The following is a 17918-nucleotide window of genomic DNA, read 5'->3' as shown; positions in this document are numbered from 1 at the left end:
TATAACATGTCTATCTTCTCAAACACATCATTAAAAGAGTGAGACCTACTAAACTATTAGGCATTATAAAAGGTTGATCCACCTTTTCTTTTACCTAACATGATACATGTGAACTTGTTGAATTTTCAGCATCTATAGGACCACCATATGACACATCAAAATGCCTACTATTATGCCTCAACCTACTTGACCAAGGTCTCATAAATAGACATGTTGCTAGAGGACTCACTAAGTGCTTATGATTGTTGTGCAAGATTTAAAAGCACCCATCTGATTCTTTAATTTAGCCTCTATAAAATCCTTTATACCAGCCCACTAATCTCATCAAACATAACACCCATGCTCAACATCCTTGCTCACTCGCATCTCATGAGAGTTTGGGGTTATAGCATCTATAACATTTTTTCCCAAGGGGATAACCAATAAATTATACATTTTTTTCCCTTTGGGATCCAACTTATCTCTCACCTTATCTAATAAATGTACATAAGCAATGCACCTAAATACTTTCAAGTGTGCCAAATATCTCGTTTTCTACCATTAAACTTTTGTTCAGGCATTGTCCCATAAATTGTTGCAATAGGCATCATGTCTATGATATAAACTATAGTTGCTACTACTTTAGCCCAAAAATAGTGAGGCATCCCTTTCTCACTAGTAATGCACGAGTAACTTTTGTAATATAGTGTTTTTACTTTTTGTAACCCCATTTCTATAGTATATGTGTTTTTCCTCCCATTTCTATAGTATATGTGTTTTTCCTTTCTCATCCACCATAAAAAAACTTTTGTAATATATGTGTTTTCCCTTTCTGTAAACCCATTTTGTTGAGGGGTGTACGTACATGTAAAATGCCTCTTTTCCTATGCTCTCTTAAATAGTCATTGAATTCATTAGAGATTATTCACCTACCACATCTAACCTTAGGGATTTTATGCCTTTGTCTTGTTATTAAAATTACAGCAATGTGATGAGCTATGGTGGATCAAATGCTAGAATCAACATCATTAACAAAGAGATTAGATGATAATTAAGACATGATTAGTGAGCAATTAATAAACTGATAGCTTAATGTAGACATGGATAATCAAAGAGATTAGATGATAATTAACAAAGAGATTAGGTGATAATTAAGATGTGATAATTAAGACATGATTAGTGAGCAATTAATAAACTGATAGCTTAATGTAGGCATGGATAATCAAAAACCAACAAATTCTCATTAGGCCAATGCCTCAATTTATAGAGTTAGTGCTTAATTAATTCCTATCTCAGTTAAAAAAATACATCAAAATGATTCTATTCATGCTAGGAATGTAACTCCAATGATTTTTTAAAAAAATTATTAATAAAGAGATTAAAGGTTAATTAGATTTATTTTTAGTTCACTGTGCAGAACTTTATAGAGAGAGGAAAACAGACATTGTGATTCCATTTTTTTTACAAATCTAATGAGAAAACACCTTAAAAAACCAAATCTAATCAACACATTATTACCAAGAACATCAAATCAAATGAAAAACACAAAATCAAACAACAAAAACACAAAACAACCCACTCAAATCCCTGAGTAAACCAACCTTATCCTTCTTTTCCTCTTCTCCCACTCATTGTATTTTCTCAGAGTGAGCTTATAGAATAGAAAAAATACTTGGACAAGTATCATAAACTACCACACAGACTAAAATAACAACCATAAATCCCCAGGTAGTGTTAATTTTAATCCTATTTCCTAAGTGCTAAAGCAATCAAACAGAAATGCATTGTACCCACACTCCCGTAGATCAAGCTTAAGGTTTAGATTTACCGATTAATATGGCATGGGGTTTAAGGTTCTACATGTATTGAGCTTCCCAAGGGAGGTCTTCCAACAACTACTATGTTTAGTAGCTAGCTCGAATCATAGCTTTCATTGCTTGTCATCACGATACAACGTTGATGGCTTGTGACCAAGGATAAGTCCCCTCTCACAACAAGAAGCTATAGAGGTGGAGAAGAAAGCCCTCAAACTCACATTCACACACAAGAGATAGAGGAAAGAAGAAAAAGAAGCAAGAGCTCTCAATTCTCACACAAGGGAAGTGTCCATTCTCATTAGATGAGTTATCCTTTATACAAACTTAAAAAGTGGTCGGGCACCCAGGCACGAGAAGCCATTGAGTAAATCTATCATCTAGTGTGTGTGCTAGACTACTAATGTACATGTGAACTTGATGCTAGCATTATATTTAGCTTAGGCATCCCTTGTTTACATCATGTGCAGCTCATTAGAGCGGAAAAATCATAAGTTGTGCTTTAAGTGAAAAAAACCGCTCGAGCAGACGAATTATAAAGTGATCTAAATTAATTAAACTTTTGATGCTATCATTATACTTAGCTCAGCCATCCCTTGTTTACATCATGTGTAGCTCATTAGAGCGAAAAAATCATAAGTTGTGCATTAAGTGCAAAAAAAAACGCTCGGGCGGACAAAATTATAAAGTGATCTAAATTAATAAAACCTTTGATGCAAATCACTCGTAAATGACTCCGAATGCTTCGAAGAAAATCGGGTGGGACCCGTTGAAGTTGTCTGCCTAGTTAACCGCCATAAATGGGGTTTACAATCATTTATACTTAGCTTCCCTCTTGTCACATTATGCAGCTCCTGTTTTAGTTGTATCTTTCGAGCTTGAGTGTTTGTATTGTACATCTTCACCAAGGTGTCCTAAGCCTCCTTAGGTGTTTATGAATTCTATATATGCACAATCATAGAGTCGACATACAAAAAGTATAACATCTTTCTAGCTCTTTCATGTTATGCTTTATTTACTTGCACACCTACTCTGAGGAGTGGGATTTTCTTCAAAACTCTCTTGCTCTTTCATGTTATGCTTTATTTACTTGCACACCTACTCTGAGGAGTGGGATTTTCTTCAAAACTCTCTTGCTCTTTTTCATCACATGTGAGGAAATCCAAATATCCTTTTCCCATAAGTAAACAAGCCATCATGAATTTCCAAGCCTAGAAAATGTCCATCTTCTTGCTCACAATTTGTGATAAGCTGTGAGACGTCTTTACTTATAGCAACTTACCAAATAGTACTTGCAAAAGCTTCTACACTTCCAATCTCCAACACAACAGTACTGTAAGCCTATTATACTATAACTCCAACACAAAATTACTTCCAATCTCCAACACAGTGGTACTACAAAACATGTTATACTATAACTCTATGGTATGGAACAATCACATAAACATGCATCCACCAACAACTTGAAAATCTCAGATTCGCTGCATAGACTGACCCTCCAACCAAATTTCTATTGCAACTTTACACCGAACCAAAAATTGGGCATATGCAGTGAAAATCGACACTTTCACAGAGTGCCCGTGGAAAACTTGTAGAGCGAGAACAAGACCTGAAATGGAATATAGCATTGAATCCAAATTTTTAAATCACTATGGTCCTATAGACTATATTGTATAATATAATACCCCTTTGCTTCGCCGTAATGGACAGTTCAAGATGTGACAATGCACCTTACTGTTGTGCCTACATGCTGCTCTTGCTTTGCAGCTACCTCTTGCAGAGATTTGCTTCCAAATCAAAGGGAAAGAGATGAATTTATCCTTATCTATGTAGTACTGCTTCATCTTCTTGTCTCTTGCTTGTCTCTCATAGTATGATATCTCAACATGATATACCACTTGTGGTTTAAAGGCTAACTTTGGTTTGCTAGAGTATTGTACAAGTAGATCGCCAACTCATATAGTCGGGTTCACACTATGGAACTTATATGATTACTAGAGTTATGGCATAGCTCATGTCGTTGGGTTCACACTGGGCCTTGTATGTTCTAGCAGTAGAGTACTTCTTTAGTATGAACTCTTGTTATGGTTGTAGAGCAATGAAGAAGAAAGAAGAAAATTCAGCCATCCACCATCTCCTCTCTCGTGTGCCTATCTACTCGTGTGTGTGTGAAGAAGTTTTGCAAGGAGCTCAAGAAAAAACTCTCCCTTGTATTCTTCTCAAGGTAGAAGGATTCTTGGAGCATATGGTTCAAGAACTTTTGGCTTAGCAAGCAAGGGAGTAGCGACTGTTACTAGGTATACTTCCCAAGAGCACATGCGTAACAACCCACAACCTTAATGTGGTGATACCCCTTGGCTAATGATGGTGGCAAGGGTCAGTGGAATCATTCATAGAAGCCATTCTTTCGCATGGCTCAAATATTGACATCTCAACCCTCTCTTACACCAACCTTCTTAAGATGCAAGGTCATCCTTTCAAGCCCAAATATTTGCCTAAAAGACCAACAAGTTTTATGACCAAAAGTCACTTATCTCGTGATGCCTTAAGTACAACCAAAGCCAAGCCTTAAGGCCTTTTTTGAAAAGACTAAAAGGCCCACCTATTTGCCCTAAAAGACACACTAAAAGGCCCATCTATTTGCCCTAGTGGCCATGCAGTTCTCCCCGCTTTAGACCACTCACATTGTCACACTTGAAAGGGTCAACAAATTCATGCTCAAAAACTTCTAACTAAAGCCACAATGCTTTTTGGTTATTGAATGATATACTTAAATTTTTTCCCTCAATGAGTGATAAAATTTAGAACTTCAAATATTTGAAGGTTTTGCTTATTCTAAAAGTAATTATAACCACCAGGATGCCTTATATTTTGTAGATTTTTTTTTAAGGGAAAAAATCACAAAGAAAAATAAAATTAGTGCAAGTCCATTGAACATAATCATAGGTATTTTATGAAAGAGTATAGCTCTCTTAAAGTCAATTGATTTCTCACACATAAAGACATATCCATTAGAGTTATGGGGGATTGTTTCTTGAACGAGGCATCCTATTAATTTCTTCCATACTATCATTGAAATGCTTTTCATTACTTTCTAGATAGTAATAGCTATTATTCTCAAATCCAAGCCATTGCCAGTCTTTGGAATCATCCAAAATGTTGTGAGTTAACACTTTCCTATTCGTTGGAGCCTCCATAGTAGTGTTGCACTTCAATTTAATACTTAATCTATTACGAATATAATTATCCTCTCGAACATATTTATGGGCATCATATGAACCTTATTCTTTTGGTCTGTTTTACCATAGAGCGCATACAACTGACTACACCTGCAGACATATTACATCATAGAATCTAAAGTGGGGTTTGTGCATATCTTTCATAGAGTATCCAAGCATTCCTTCAAATGTGTGCATCCTAATTCACCTCAAGCCTCGACACACTTTCAATAAATAATCTTTCACGGGGTATACAAATATCCCATGCTATGTACTCTTTTAGTAATTTACCCACATCTATCAAAGGAGTGAACATCATTTTAACAACCATATTTACATCATTTTAACAACCATTTGGAAGGGTAGATGATGTAAGGTCACAAGTTCTTCGATCGGATCACAAAAGCAAAAATCCGTGTTGTCATTCCTCCCACAACAATAGAGACTTCAATTTTTTGGGTTTTCTTCTTAGGAAACCTAGGTTTTCTGTGAAGAGCCACCGGTACCTACTTAGTAATTGAAACATTAAAAATAAGATTGATGACCTCTCTCTTTAAAATAATAATCGCTTACCATGTTGCCTCATTGAGAAAAGGTGAATAATTGCTTTCCATATGGCCTCATTGAGCAAAGGCCGATAATTTCCTTGGTCTTAGGTCCTTTATAGAGACAGATGATTGCCCGCCCATCCTTCACTTTTTGAACAGCCAACGAGAGTGCACCATTTTAAGCATGGTGGGCGCTCTTTCTTTTCCACACAGCCTAAAGTGGTTGCTACTCACTTGCTGAGTTGGATGCCACCTTCTGCCCATCAATTAAAAGGCCATGGACAACCCATTTTCTCTAGACAAAGAAACTTCCAACCAATGAGGAATGTTGTAAGCTCCACTTTCTGACCAAGGCCATAGACAACCCATTTCTCTAGACAAAGAAACTTCCAACCAATGAGGAATGTTGTAAGGTCCACTTTCTGACCGATCGATCGATCGATGCATGTTTTTTTTTTAAAAAAATTTGTGCAACTAATTCCTAGTTGATGAGAGGACTCCTCTCAAGGCCCCCCGCATGACCTTTTTCAAACACCACCACACACACCCACGGGCAACATTACAAAAAACATTATTTGAAAAGCCAGCAAGGTTTGAACCCATATAACCTCAGGCATATCAACCAAACACCTTAATGATTGAGCTACCGCCTCCGATGATAATGCACTTGCACAAAAAGCTTTGGGATGTGTGTAAGGGAACGTCCAATCTTCAATGCCTATCCTAAGGCATTGAATGCCCAAGTTATGGGCACGTCTGGGTGCAGTTATATGGGCAACACTTTTGGGTGCCCTAGGGGTTTGTAAAGGCCCTTGGATTCGTAATGAGGATATTTGTGAGGGTTTCCCCAGTAGGCGGTCTCTTTGTCCCTTAATTTCTATCCAGCCAGCATGTTAAGTTATTGGAGCCAAGCAACTACATGAATATTATGCTGAGTCATACAATGACTAAGATTTAAGCCTCTGCGCTTGAATCCCAGAGAGGTTAAAGCTAGAACACGAGAGACAAAAGGTCAGGTTGGTTTCATGTCTCTATTTAAAAGATCCTCTTCACAAGAGGGTCTGCAAAAGAAGTTGGATGCTCTTGGAATGCTTTTTTGTGACCAAAGGGATATTCAAGAAAATCCTAGCAAGGCAAAGGTGACGGTTTTCCACGCTTCCAGGATGGGAATGAGCAGATGTAATTTCATAATAGTCTGCCTAGTAGCTATGTATGGTGCACCTTCGTGGAGGGGAGGGGGGCCTGATAAAAGGAATGGGCTAATATTGAGAAGCTACCAACAATTACCTCTTCATAGGATCTGGTCCTTATATGTAGAGATCGTCTACCTACGAGATGCACATGCCTCATCCATGCAGCTCACCACCCATGGGATTAGGTTCTCACAGGGCATTTGGATGGACTGCTGGTGGCTACGACCTTTGCAATGCACCCTTGTGATGTTCCGAATTCTCCCTCTCATCACACAACATTTCAAGTGAAAAGGAGCAATGGCTACTGCAGTTGCACTACCATACCCACTAGTCCCCACAAACATTAGTATGTTTGTTCATGCCATTCCTCAAAAACATGCGATTTGGATCATTGACAAGAATTCTTTGCTGCCCTATATTGGATATATATGTCATAGCCAAATGGCAGTCATTACAAACCCAGAGATTTTCAACATGTGTAGGTGTCCCTTTGGGTGTATCAATCATGACACACGCCATACCCAAGTCCTTGTTGTGCCTACATAACACGTCTTTCTTGGCTTCACTGAAACTGTCCTCTGACAGCCAATGCAAATGTGGGGCATACCTTTCCTCTCGCATTTTGAGGGAAAGATCTTCTGGCTTTGCATCAATACTTTCGGAATGTCTATTTTCCTGAGCCAAAACTGGATGCACAGTTCTGGTGGCGCCTTGAGTCCAACAACAATGTCCTGGCCATTTCCATGCTTGTTTCGCCACTCTCATTGCCTCAATCTTGTTCGCTTTCTCCTGCATGTCAGCATCTGCATAGATTTGAGACATTAAGACATAAGCTGCAGCATCCTTTTCATCCAAGCACACTGCATGTTCGAAGGCCTGTTTTCCAAGCTCCACATTCCCCCACTTTCTACAAGCACCCAACACAGTATGCCACACAACAACGTTAGGACAGAACGGCATCTTCTTGATCATTGCAAGTGCCTTGTCTAATTGGCCTGCACGGCCAAGGAGATCAACCACGCAAGTATGGTGCTCAAGCGTTGGAACAATGCCATAGTCTTTGCTCATGGCCTCAAAGTACGTCTGGCTCTTATTAAATACACCTATGCGGCTGCATGCATTGAGAACAATAATGAAGGTGACCAGACCTGGGTTTATACCTTCTCCTAGCAGTCTGTCAAAGATATGGAAAACATTTTCACTTTCTCCAAGCTGGGCATATCCTGTGATCAGTGAATTCCACGAGACTAAGTCTCGAACTGGAAGCTTGTCAAACACTTGCTGTGCTGTAGCAAGCAAGCCACATTTGGCATACATAACAACCAAGGTGTTGCCCACACCAAGGTCACTTTCTACTAGCCCCTTTCTGGCAATCTGAGCATGTAATTCTTGACCCTTGTAAGAGGCTCCTATGCTGCCACAAGCTTTCAAGCTGCAAACAAACGTGACAGCATCTGGAGAGAGACCCTCAAGTTGCATCTGGTCAAAATACTTGAGTGCTTCCTCACCATGCCCATGTTCAACATATCCTGTGATTAGTGCATTCCATGAGACTACGTCTCGAACTTGAAGCTTATCAAACACTTGTTGTGCTTTGGCAAGTGAGCCACATTTGGCATACATATCGACCAAGGAGTTGCCCACAACAAGGTCTGTTTTCAACAACCCCTTTCTTTCAATCTCAGCATGTATTTCTCGGCCCTTGTTTGTGGCTCCTGTGCAGCCACAAGCTTTCAAGCTACAAACAAATGTGACAGCATTTGGGGAGACACCCTGGAGCTGCATCTGCTCAAAGCACTTAAGTGCTTCCTCACCTTGGCCAACTTCAGCATATCCTCCAATCAGTGTGGTCCACGAGCCAATGTCTCGAACTGGAAGTTTGTCAAACACTTCCTGTGCTTTTGCAAGCAAGCCACATTTAGCATACATATCAACCAAGGTGTTGCCAACAACAAGGTCTCTTTCCAGTAGCCCCTTTGTGGAAATCTCAGCATGCATTTCTTGACCCTTGTCTGCAGCTCGTATGCTGCCACAGGCTTTCAAGCCACAAGCAAACGTGAAAGCATCTGGAGAGACACCCACACGCTGCATTTGTTCAAAATACTTGAGTGCTTCCTCACCATGCCCATGTTCAGCATATCCTGCAATTAGTGCATTCCATGAGACTACGTCTCTAACTGCAAGCTTGTTAAACACTTGCTGTGCTTTGGCAAGCAAGCCACATTTGGCATACATGTCAACCAAGGCGTTGCCAACAACAAGGTCATTTTCCAACAACCCCTTCCTTTCGATCTCAGCATGTGTTTCTCGGCCCTTGTCTGTGGCTCCGACGATGCCACATGCTTTCAAGCTGCAAACAAAAGTCACTACATTCGGAGAAATGCCCTGAAGTTGCATATGTTCGAAACACTGGAGTGCTTCCTCACCATGACCATGTTCAACATATCCTGCAATTAGTGCAGTCCAAGAGACAATGTTTCGAACTGGAAGTTTGTCAAACACTTCCTGTGCTTTTGCAAGTGCGCCACATTTAGCATACATATCAACCAAGGTACTCCCAATAAAAAGGTTTCTTTCCAGCAACCCCTTTCTCACAATCTCAGCATGTATATCTTGACCTTTGTCTATGGCTCCTACACTGCCACAAGCTTTCAAGCTGCAAACAAACGTGACAGCATCCGGAGAGACACCCTCAAGTTGCATCTGTTCAAGACACTTGAGTGCTTCATCACCATGCCCATGTTCAGCATATCCTGCTATTAGTGCGGTCCACGAGACGACATCTCGAATTGGAAGCTTGTCAAACACTTCTTGTGCTTTGATAAGTGAGCCACATTTGGCATACATATCAACCAAGGTGCTTCCAACAACAAAGTTTCTTTTCAGCAATCCCTTTCTGGCGATCTCAGCATGTATTTCTCCACCCTTGTCTATGGCTCCTGTGCTGCCACAAGCTTTCAAGCTGCAAACAAATGTGACAGCATCTGGAGAGACACACTCAAGTTGCATCTGTTCAAAACACTTGAGAGCTTCCTTGCCATGCCCATGTTCAGCATATCCTGCAATTAATGCATTCCACAAGACAACATTTCGAACTCGAAGTCTGTCAAACAGTTGCTGTGCTTTGGCAAGCGCGCCACATTTGGCATACATGTCAACCAAGGAGCTGCCAATGAAAAGGTTGCTTTCGAGCAACCCCATTTTGGCAACCTCAGCATGTATTTCAAGGCCTCTTACCAGATCTTTCAGCTTTGCACAAGCCTTCAGTAAGGCCACAAAAGTATGCCCACTGGGATGTACAAAGTCATCCTTGTGCATTTTCTGGTACAGGGTGAGAGCATGCTGTGGCTTTCCACATTTGATATAACCTATGATGAGCGAATTCCAAGACCATTCATTCCGATACACCAACTTGTCAAAAACCTTCTGGGCATCGTGTATTCTTTCGACTTCCACTAACATCCAGACAAGGTAGTTCCCCAGTGATCTATGAGCTTGCAGTCCACTTTTGCGCATGTAGGCAAGCAAGCGCGGCGCATGCCCTCGGTCTCTCTCCCTTTTGCACTTGTGCAAGATACGAGCAAAGTCCTCGAGGGAAGGCTGTGGCAGCACACCTTCTCCCAAGAAAGGCGATGCGTCCTCTAAGCTAAGCATCCTCCAACCACTGCCAGTACTGTGTAGTTTGTCAATCGCACAAGGCTCGGCTTCAGCTTTGTACCAGCCGCCCACCCATTGCGACTTTACACGCTTCAACTCTGAAGTCCTTGGGTTTGTCTGTGACACTGCATGGCAGCCTAAATTTTGGAACCGATGCCCTTCCACAATCTTCATATAGTAGTAGTTCACATAGCCTATGCATATAATGACTATCTCCGTCCGCCGGCCCTGGACAAAAAAGTGACCTGGCCGGACATGGAGGGATAACTCTGACCTGTAAATTAAACAATTACTACTTCTTAGAAGAGACCCTCACTTCCATACAAGGACCTGCACTTAAACACAAACCGTTCAAGATCATGTTGCATTTTCAAACAAAAGTCACTGAACACTGTGACTCGCATCCTCACGCCCATGATTCATTGACGCCCTATGCTAGCCCTTCCACCATCTCCCCCATTTACATGAGGATCTCATTGATCTACGGTTCAGCTTCACCACACATCTGCACAAAATTATGCAATACACAACATGCAGCAATCACTTTTGGTGCAAAAGGCATGGCCACATTTAAGTCCCTTAAAATACACCAATGATTTTTTAGGGTCCCAAAAGCATTCTTTACCTTAACGCTACCCTTTGATAAATGTTTATCAAAAATTATTTTCTCCCGCAAGTGTTCTCCAGCCTTTGGCCTATAAGGTTTGACCAATAAAGTAGTGGGCTTATATATAGAATTTGCCACAAATATACGGTTGTATGGATTCTCCAGGAAATTGCAACCTAGGGACATCAAGGCTTATATACAGAATCTGCCACAAATATACGGCTGTATGGATTCCCCAGGCAATTGCAACCTAGGGACATCAAGTACCTCTCTTGTCTTTAAACGTTTATATAGCCTATGCTCTTTAAACTGCATTGAGTCATGCATCCCCCCTGGAGCACGGCATATGATACTCTAGAATATCTTCCTAGAGTCCACAATACCTTGTAGTATAACACTAGTGAATCCATGTCTACACATATATTGGGTAGGGAAATGTTTTTTTTATGACTTTTATTGAAGCTTGATGTTAGAACCGTCAACAACACCACACATGTTAGGCAAAGACGTTAATGCTTCGAATTCTGATATGATATGTTCTAGGCGACCAGTAATACCATGTCTCTTGAACATGTGTACATAAGATATCCACAATTATACTCATATACTTACAAATTGTTGACTCACCTACACCAAACAACTAGGATATGCAAGTGAATGTCCATGTGCTAATCTCCACACTGTCGTCTCACTAATGCAAGCTCGCTTGATAGGGGGTCTTGAACGGTCTTTAGATTATTAAAGCAAGGAAAATGAGGCTCTATCAATGCACACAAAACATGAAAGGACTCGTTGTACATTCTATATATATAGAAGAACTTGTGTTGATTCTCTAATTGTGCCTCGGATCAAATGTTGGAGTGGATGGCTCGCCAAAAGGTCACTTGTCACTCATGAAGAGCACCACTAGTCACTTGTCATGAAAAGCACCACCACTCCATCGGCCCATATCTCCAACCCTCCCTCTCTAAGTACACTTTGATTATGAAAGCACCACCACTCCATTGGCCCATATCTCCAACCCTCCCTCTCTAAGTACACTTTGATTATGGAAAACATTGCAAGGCAACTAATAATAAGCATGCACCTACTCAACAATGCAAACTCATGCAAATGAGGCAAAGGAGATGAGTATCATTATATAGACATACTTTCAAGCATACTAGAATCCTACATGAACATCAGCCACACAAAGACATATGGATCTATAAATAAGAAAGGAAGAGTTATATACCTATATCAAATGTCTTATTACCTGAGATCAATGCATGCGACACATGGATGCCCACTATCTAAGGAAGGAGAGCTCTGGATCACCACCTAGCCATCGAGGAAATGAGGATAGGGATCGTCACCGCCAGACATATGTAGTGGCCTACTTGCCAGCTGCCGGGACTACGCCCGAGTGCTTGCCAGCTGCCGGGACTACGGTCCTGTAAGGAAAGAGAGCTCTGGATCACCACCTAGCCATAGAGGAAATGAGGATAGGGATCGTCACCACCAGACATATGTAGTGGCCTACTTGCCAGCTGCCGGGACTACGCCCGAGTGCCTCTCCCCTAAACCCTGGCTCGCTCACCGTCCACAGTCCAGTGGGATGGTCTCAGAGGCTGATTGAGCTCCCTGTAGTTGCTTACTCTCCTCTTAAGAAGAGTTTTCGTGTCCACAAAAATGAACTCTAAAAAGTTCTTGGTTAGCGTACTTAAGTGCTCCCACGAGGACGCCTCATCCTCGTGATCTTTCCACTTAACAAGTGCCTGTCAGTACATAGTGTGCATCGTGTTGTGATCTTTGAATCCTCTCGGGCTCATGTGGAATAGATGATGGTTCTGTCAACTACACTAAAACACTTGGAGAAACTACATTCTCCTTATGTTCAACGGTTTTTCGCCGCAGTTTACTAACATGAAAAATAGTATGAGCTTGAGAGCTCTCCGGCAACTCAAGTTTGTACTCTAATCCACCAACCATCTTATGGATTTTAAAGGGACCGCAGTATCTAGGCAAAAGTATTTCACACTTTCTGTCTTTAAAGTCCGACTTTGTAGGGACTTTCAAATATGCAAAGTCACCTTCTTCATAGGCTACTTCTTCGCGACCCTTGTTAGTATACCTCTTCGCATGATCTTGTGCACTATGTATGCTATCGTTTGTTACCTGTAGCATATCTTGCATGTCTTCAAGGAACTCCTTAACTAACTACAACTTCTCCTTCTCTAACCCTACTATGGCTATAGGAGATCTTGGCTATCAACATGAATGAACTAAATCTAGTCGCGCCGCGGAATGTTTCAAACTATTATAAGAAAACTCCAAATGTGGCAAGTACTCCTCCCATTTGGATTGTTTTTTACTAACATACGCAGGAAGCATGTCTTTCAACACTTGGTTGACTCTTTCTGTCTGACCACATCAGACTGCGGATGATTAGCCGTACTCATACCCAGAGTAGTGTCAAACTTTTTGAAGCCTTACCTCCAAAGGTGACTATCAAACTTCCTATCTCTAGTAGACACTATATCCACGAGCAAGCCATATAGCTTGTAGAGATGTTTGATGTAGCAAATTCATGAGTGTTCATCGTTTTTTTAGTAGGTATGTACTTGACCATCTCGGTCAATCGGTCAACCACTACTCAAACCGAATCATTCCCTCGATTCGTTCTAGGTAAACCAGTGATGAAATTCATAGAAAAACTTTCCCATTTCCCTTTGGGAATATCCAATGGGTGTAGCAAGCCTCCAATCTTGAGGTGCTCATGTTTATTGACGTGATACTTCTTGCATTTCAGCATGAAATCCTGGATGTCCTTAAACAAACTAGGTCAATAAAATTACTTCTGACTAGTGCAAGGTCTTCTATATCACGGGATGAGTTGCACTCGGACTATTTTGAGTTTCTATAAGAATTTGGGCCCGAGAAGCACCAATAGTTGGTACACAAACTCTACCTTTGTCAACCAGATACTCATCATATACTCTTCCCCCCGACAAAGTTTATCACCCCCAAGTGAACTAGTGTCAAATGGTTGTGGTAGTGTTAATCACCATTTACACATCAGAATAATTAGTTTCATGCTATGCCTCATGATCAAGTATCTCACTTGGTGAATTGAAAAGAGGAAGTTGCAAAGGATTGATGATTAGGCATGTATTTTGGGATTTTAACAAGACGAAGGCTTAATCAATGCATTCTAGCCTCTTGAATTCTATTACTCTAGCTAATTGAATGTTACATCTTCAAGAATTTTCATATTTTATTCTTGTGATATTTGAACACCACTTTTATTGTTTTATTCTCAACTCATCATACCTTGAGGTAAATTTTTCTTATCCGTGAATATTAATTGCATTAGTCATATCTACATTTGTTTATCTAACACTTTACCATGTAGATGTGCTTCCCCCTTGAACCATCAAACGGGCTGAAGACAATTTTGAAGTCACTTCGAAGAGCCTTATGCATACCCAAGATAAAGCGATGCATCAAATGGTTCACGAACATCTTGGAAACTAAGCCTAGCACAAGTCTCTACTAGTGTAACAATAGGCTTATAGTCTTCAAGACCAAATTGTGTAAGAAATCTATGTGTGTACTTTGACTACAATATCACAATACCATCATCACATTGCATATATCACAAATTTTCTTATATTGCTAGAAAAGAGCTATAAGATTTGACTTTCAAGTCAAAACTTTTCCATTGGCCAATTGTTGTGATAGCAACAGCAATTCTATCTCATGATCTACTTCCCGAATGCTAAGGCAAAAAACATTACCAGGTATAACAAACTCATCTATGTAATTGATGTCCATGCCACCACAAGCCAATGAAAGTTACCCCGCACATATACCGAATGGATAGTCTAATCTATCAATGGATCCATCTACCTTTCTCTTGACTTTGTAGACCCACTTAGTACCAATTGCTTTGTAGACCCCATTGCAATACTATCTACCTTAAATTTTAAGTCTGATGGTATGACATCTAATAGAAATTCCAAGAATGTGTGCACTATATACATATACATATACATATACACATATATATATATATATATATACATATACATATATATATATATATACATATACATATACATATACATATACATATATATATATATATACATATACATATACATATACATATATATATACATATACATATACATATACATACATATATATATACATACATATATATATATATATATATATATATATATATATATATATATATATATGCATATATATGTACATATATAAATCAAGCTGACATTCATTGTCATAATGGAACCATTTTCTTCCGTGACCTTCAAGGGAACAAAGTTCAAGGAACTGAAATTTTTGGATCCCCAGATCTACAATTAGTAAAAGCTTAGCAGCTCATTTATATTGTCAAAATGAATTCGGTAGACACAAAGTTAAAGGCTAAAGAACTAGAATGGTTAAGTGAGTATGATGATTTATTCCCAGCAGAGCTAACTAAGATGCCTCTGATGAATGAATGTGCATGTGATGGATATGAATGAATGTGATGTGAAGGGATGTGAATCAGGATAGATGTGAATGAATGAGATGTGATGTGAGTGAATGTAATGTAATGGATGAGATGTGAGTGAATGTGATGTGGTCTGAATGGATGAGATGTGAGTGAATGTGATGTGATGAGATGTGAATTTGGGTAGATGTAAGTGGATGAGATGTGAGTGAGTGTGATGTGATGAGATGTGAATTTGGGTAGATGTAAGTGGATGAGATTTGATGAGGATAAATTGAGGAAAGATGTGATGAGATGAAAATGATGAGATTGGATGAGAATAGGAATACTTATGAAATGGTTGTAGAATTAATTAATGTGGTTTGATGTGGAGCAATGTGGAAAGACGAGAGTTCATTATAGAAACTGTATTTTTGAACTGTTTTTAAATGACTTTTTTATGTCAAGAACGCTGGAGAGCATTTTGACCATCTCATGGAGACCTAATCTGATAAAGTTGCAACAGCTGACGGAGAGTCATTGGAGGACGTCTCGCGTAGCAAGGTCGGCCGAGGTCTTGACCAACCTCGGTTCGATTAAAATGGTGAGCTTCCGGTACGGTGGATGAGGGACCAAGGAAGCGACCTATGAGTGAAGCGCTAGATCACCTGTGCGAAGGATCCTAGAGGGTGCTGACCATATGGTGCTCGGGCTCTGGGTCACCGACGACGATACCCACACGTACATTGTGGAAGATATTGGAACAAGGAGTAAGAGTTGTTTTTTGAATTCAGGCATGGATCTGGTTGATTGACCTTGCTGGTCCTCAAAGGCTTGACCTTGCTGGTCCTCAAAACGGATGAGTCTATGGCTCTTTTAAATGGATCCGTTGGTTGATCTTGCTGATCTGGTTGATTGACCTTGCTGGTCCTCAAAGGCTTGACCTTGCTGGTCCTCAACGGATGAGTCTATGGCTCTTTTAAATGGATCCGTTGGTTGATCTTGCTGATCTTCAATGGAGATTCATTTTCTGATATGTGAATATATTACCGGTTATTATGAGCAAAAGGCCCCTGAGTGGATAGGTGGTGAGTGTTCTGGTTGCCAATGATGCCATAGGTACACCGATGAAGGAATGATTGGAAATAAGGATTCAATCGGAGATTTTGAGGATTATGATCAGTGACACAATGGTTTCATTAAAAGATTATTTTTTTAAAGATAGCTCATTCTGTGAAAAAGGCAATTTCATATTGGGTGTGTAAGTGGTGTGACTAGTTTCAAGTTTGCATGAATATCCTACTAGGGGGCCTGGGAACTCTTTTCCCTGGTACCCACGAACAAAACCTAACCAAATTCTTCATTGGATCCCATCACTATAGTGGTTGGGCGGTTGGCTAACCCATGGGACCGGATGGGGTTAGGCTGGACTGATGGATCCCTAAATTGAGACTCAATTCTGTTATGGTACAATAGATGAAGTAAATCTCGGACAAAAAATGTTCTATGGAAAAGAATCAACGGCTATGCCTCTCAATGAGGAAAAAAGCGTTGGTCTCTATGATCCAAGTGCAATCTTTTTCAGGAATCGCCCGTGCTTTCCGGACAAGGGAAGTTTTTTTCGGGTTCGGTTGTCTCCCGGCGGGTAGTACTAGGGAAAAGAGTTCCCAGGACCCCTAGCCGGATAGATGTGGAGGTATGTGAAGAATAGATGTGGAGGTATGTGAAGAATAGAAGTGGAGTTCCCAGGTCCCCTAGATAATGCAGAAGTGCATTGCAAAATGCAGGGTTTGGAGAAGGATAACAAAAAGATGGCAGCAATGCTTTCAAAGACTGTTGTTGCTTGTAAGATTTCTCCCTCTAGCTTTTGAGATGTAAAGGTGTAAGAACCTCCCCTTCTGTCTCTTGTAATCATTCCCCCCTTAGAAATGGAAAAATATCTTGTTTTACCGTGTTTTGGCCTAGAGAGAGAAAATTTCTAGAGAGAGATAATTCAAAATTGAGATATTTTCGGATACAAAAATTCTCCTAATGTCTAAAATGAACTTTCCAATGTGCATTAGGAATTAATTGAATATGTGTATAAGGGACCTAAGGGTCCACAGTTTCAGAAATTTTTGGATTAAGGTCCAAATAAGGTTCCAGAGGGCCAATAGGATTAATCCAAGTGATGGGATGAGATAAATACAATGAATAAAAGAAAATAGCCCAAAAATGAGTAAATGCTTATATAAGATGAAGAGTTGACTGAGTACAAGATTTATTAGTCAAAAACTACAGTATATTAGTTAAAAAATGAGATATTTAGGTGAACTGATGCATTTTGACATCTCAATAAGGTGGGAAACCCACTTGAGCTAGGTGCCTTCTTCATCATCATTGATTGACTTTTTTAATTCAAAAAAATTAAGATATTTCA

General features: G+C 40.0%; 1 protein-coding gene across 1 annotated transcript; it reads right to left on the bottom strand.

The window, feature by feature from the left end:
• Positions 1–6421: 6421 nt before the first annotated feature.
• On the bottom strand, positions 6422–10948 carry LOC147627438 (pentatricopeptide repeat-containing protein At2g27610-like). Its single transcript, XM_086814326.1, has one exon. The coding sequence runs from the start codon at positions 10581–10583 to the stop codon at positions 7080–7082; it is 3504 nt and encodes a 1167-aa protein (XP_086670452.1). The 5' UTR covers positions 10584–10948; the 3' UTR covers positions 6422–7079.
• Between the last annotated feature and the right edge of the window lie 6970 nt (positions 10949–17918).

The sequence above is a fragment of the Cibotium barometz genome, chromosome 20 (assembly GCF_041138505.1).
Source record: "Cibotium barometz isolate CiBa-2024 chromosome 20, ASM4113850v1, whole genome shotgun sequence".
In the NCBI taxonomy this organism is placed as follows: domain Eukaryota; kingdom Viridiplantae; phylum Streptophyta; class Polypodiopsida; order Cyatheales; family Cibotiaceae; genus Cibotium; species Cibotium barometz.
This window is presented reverse-complemented; position numbering and strand designations above follow the sequence as displayed.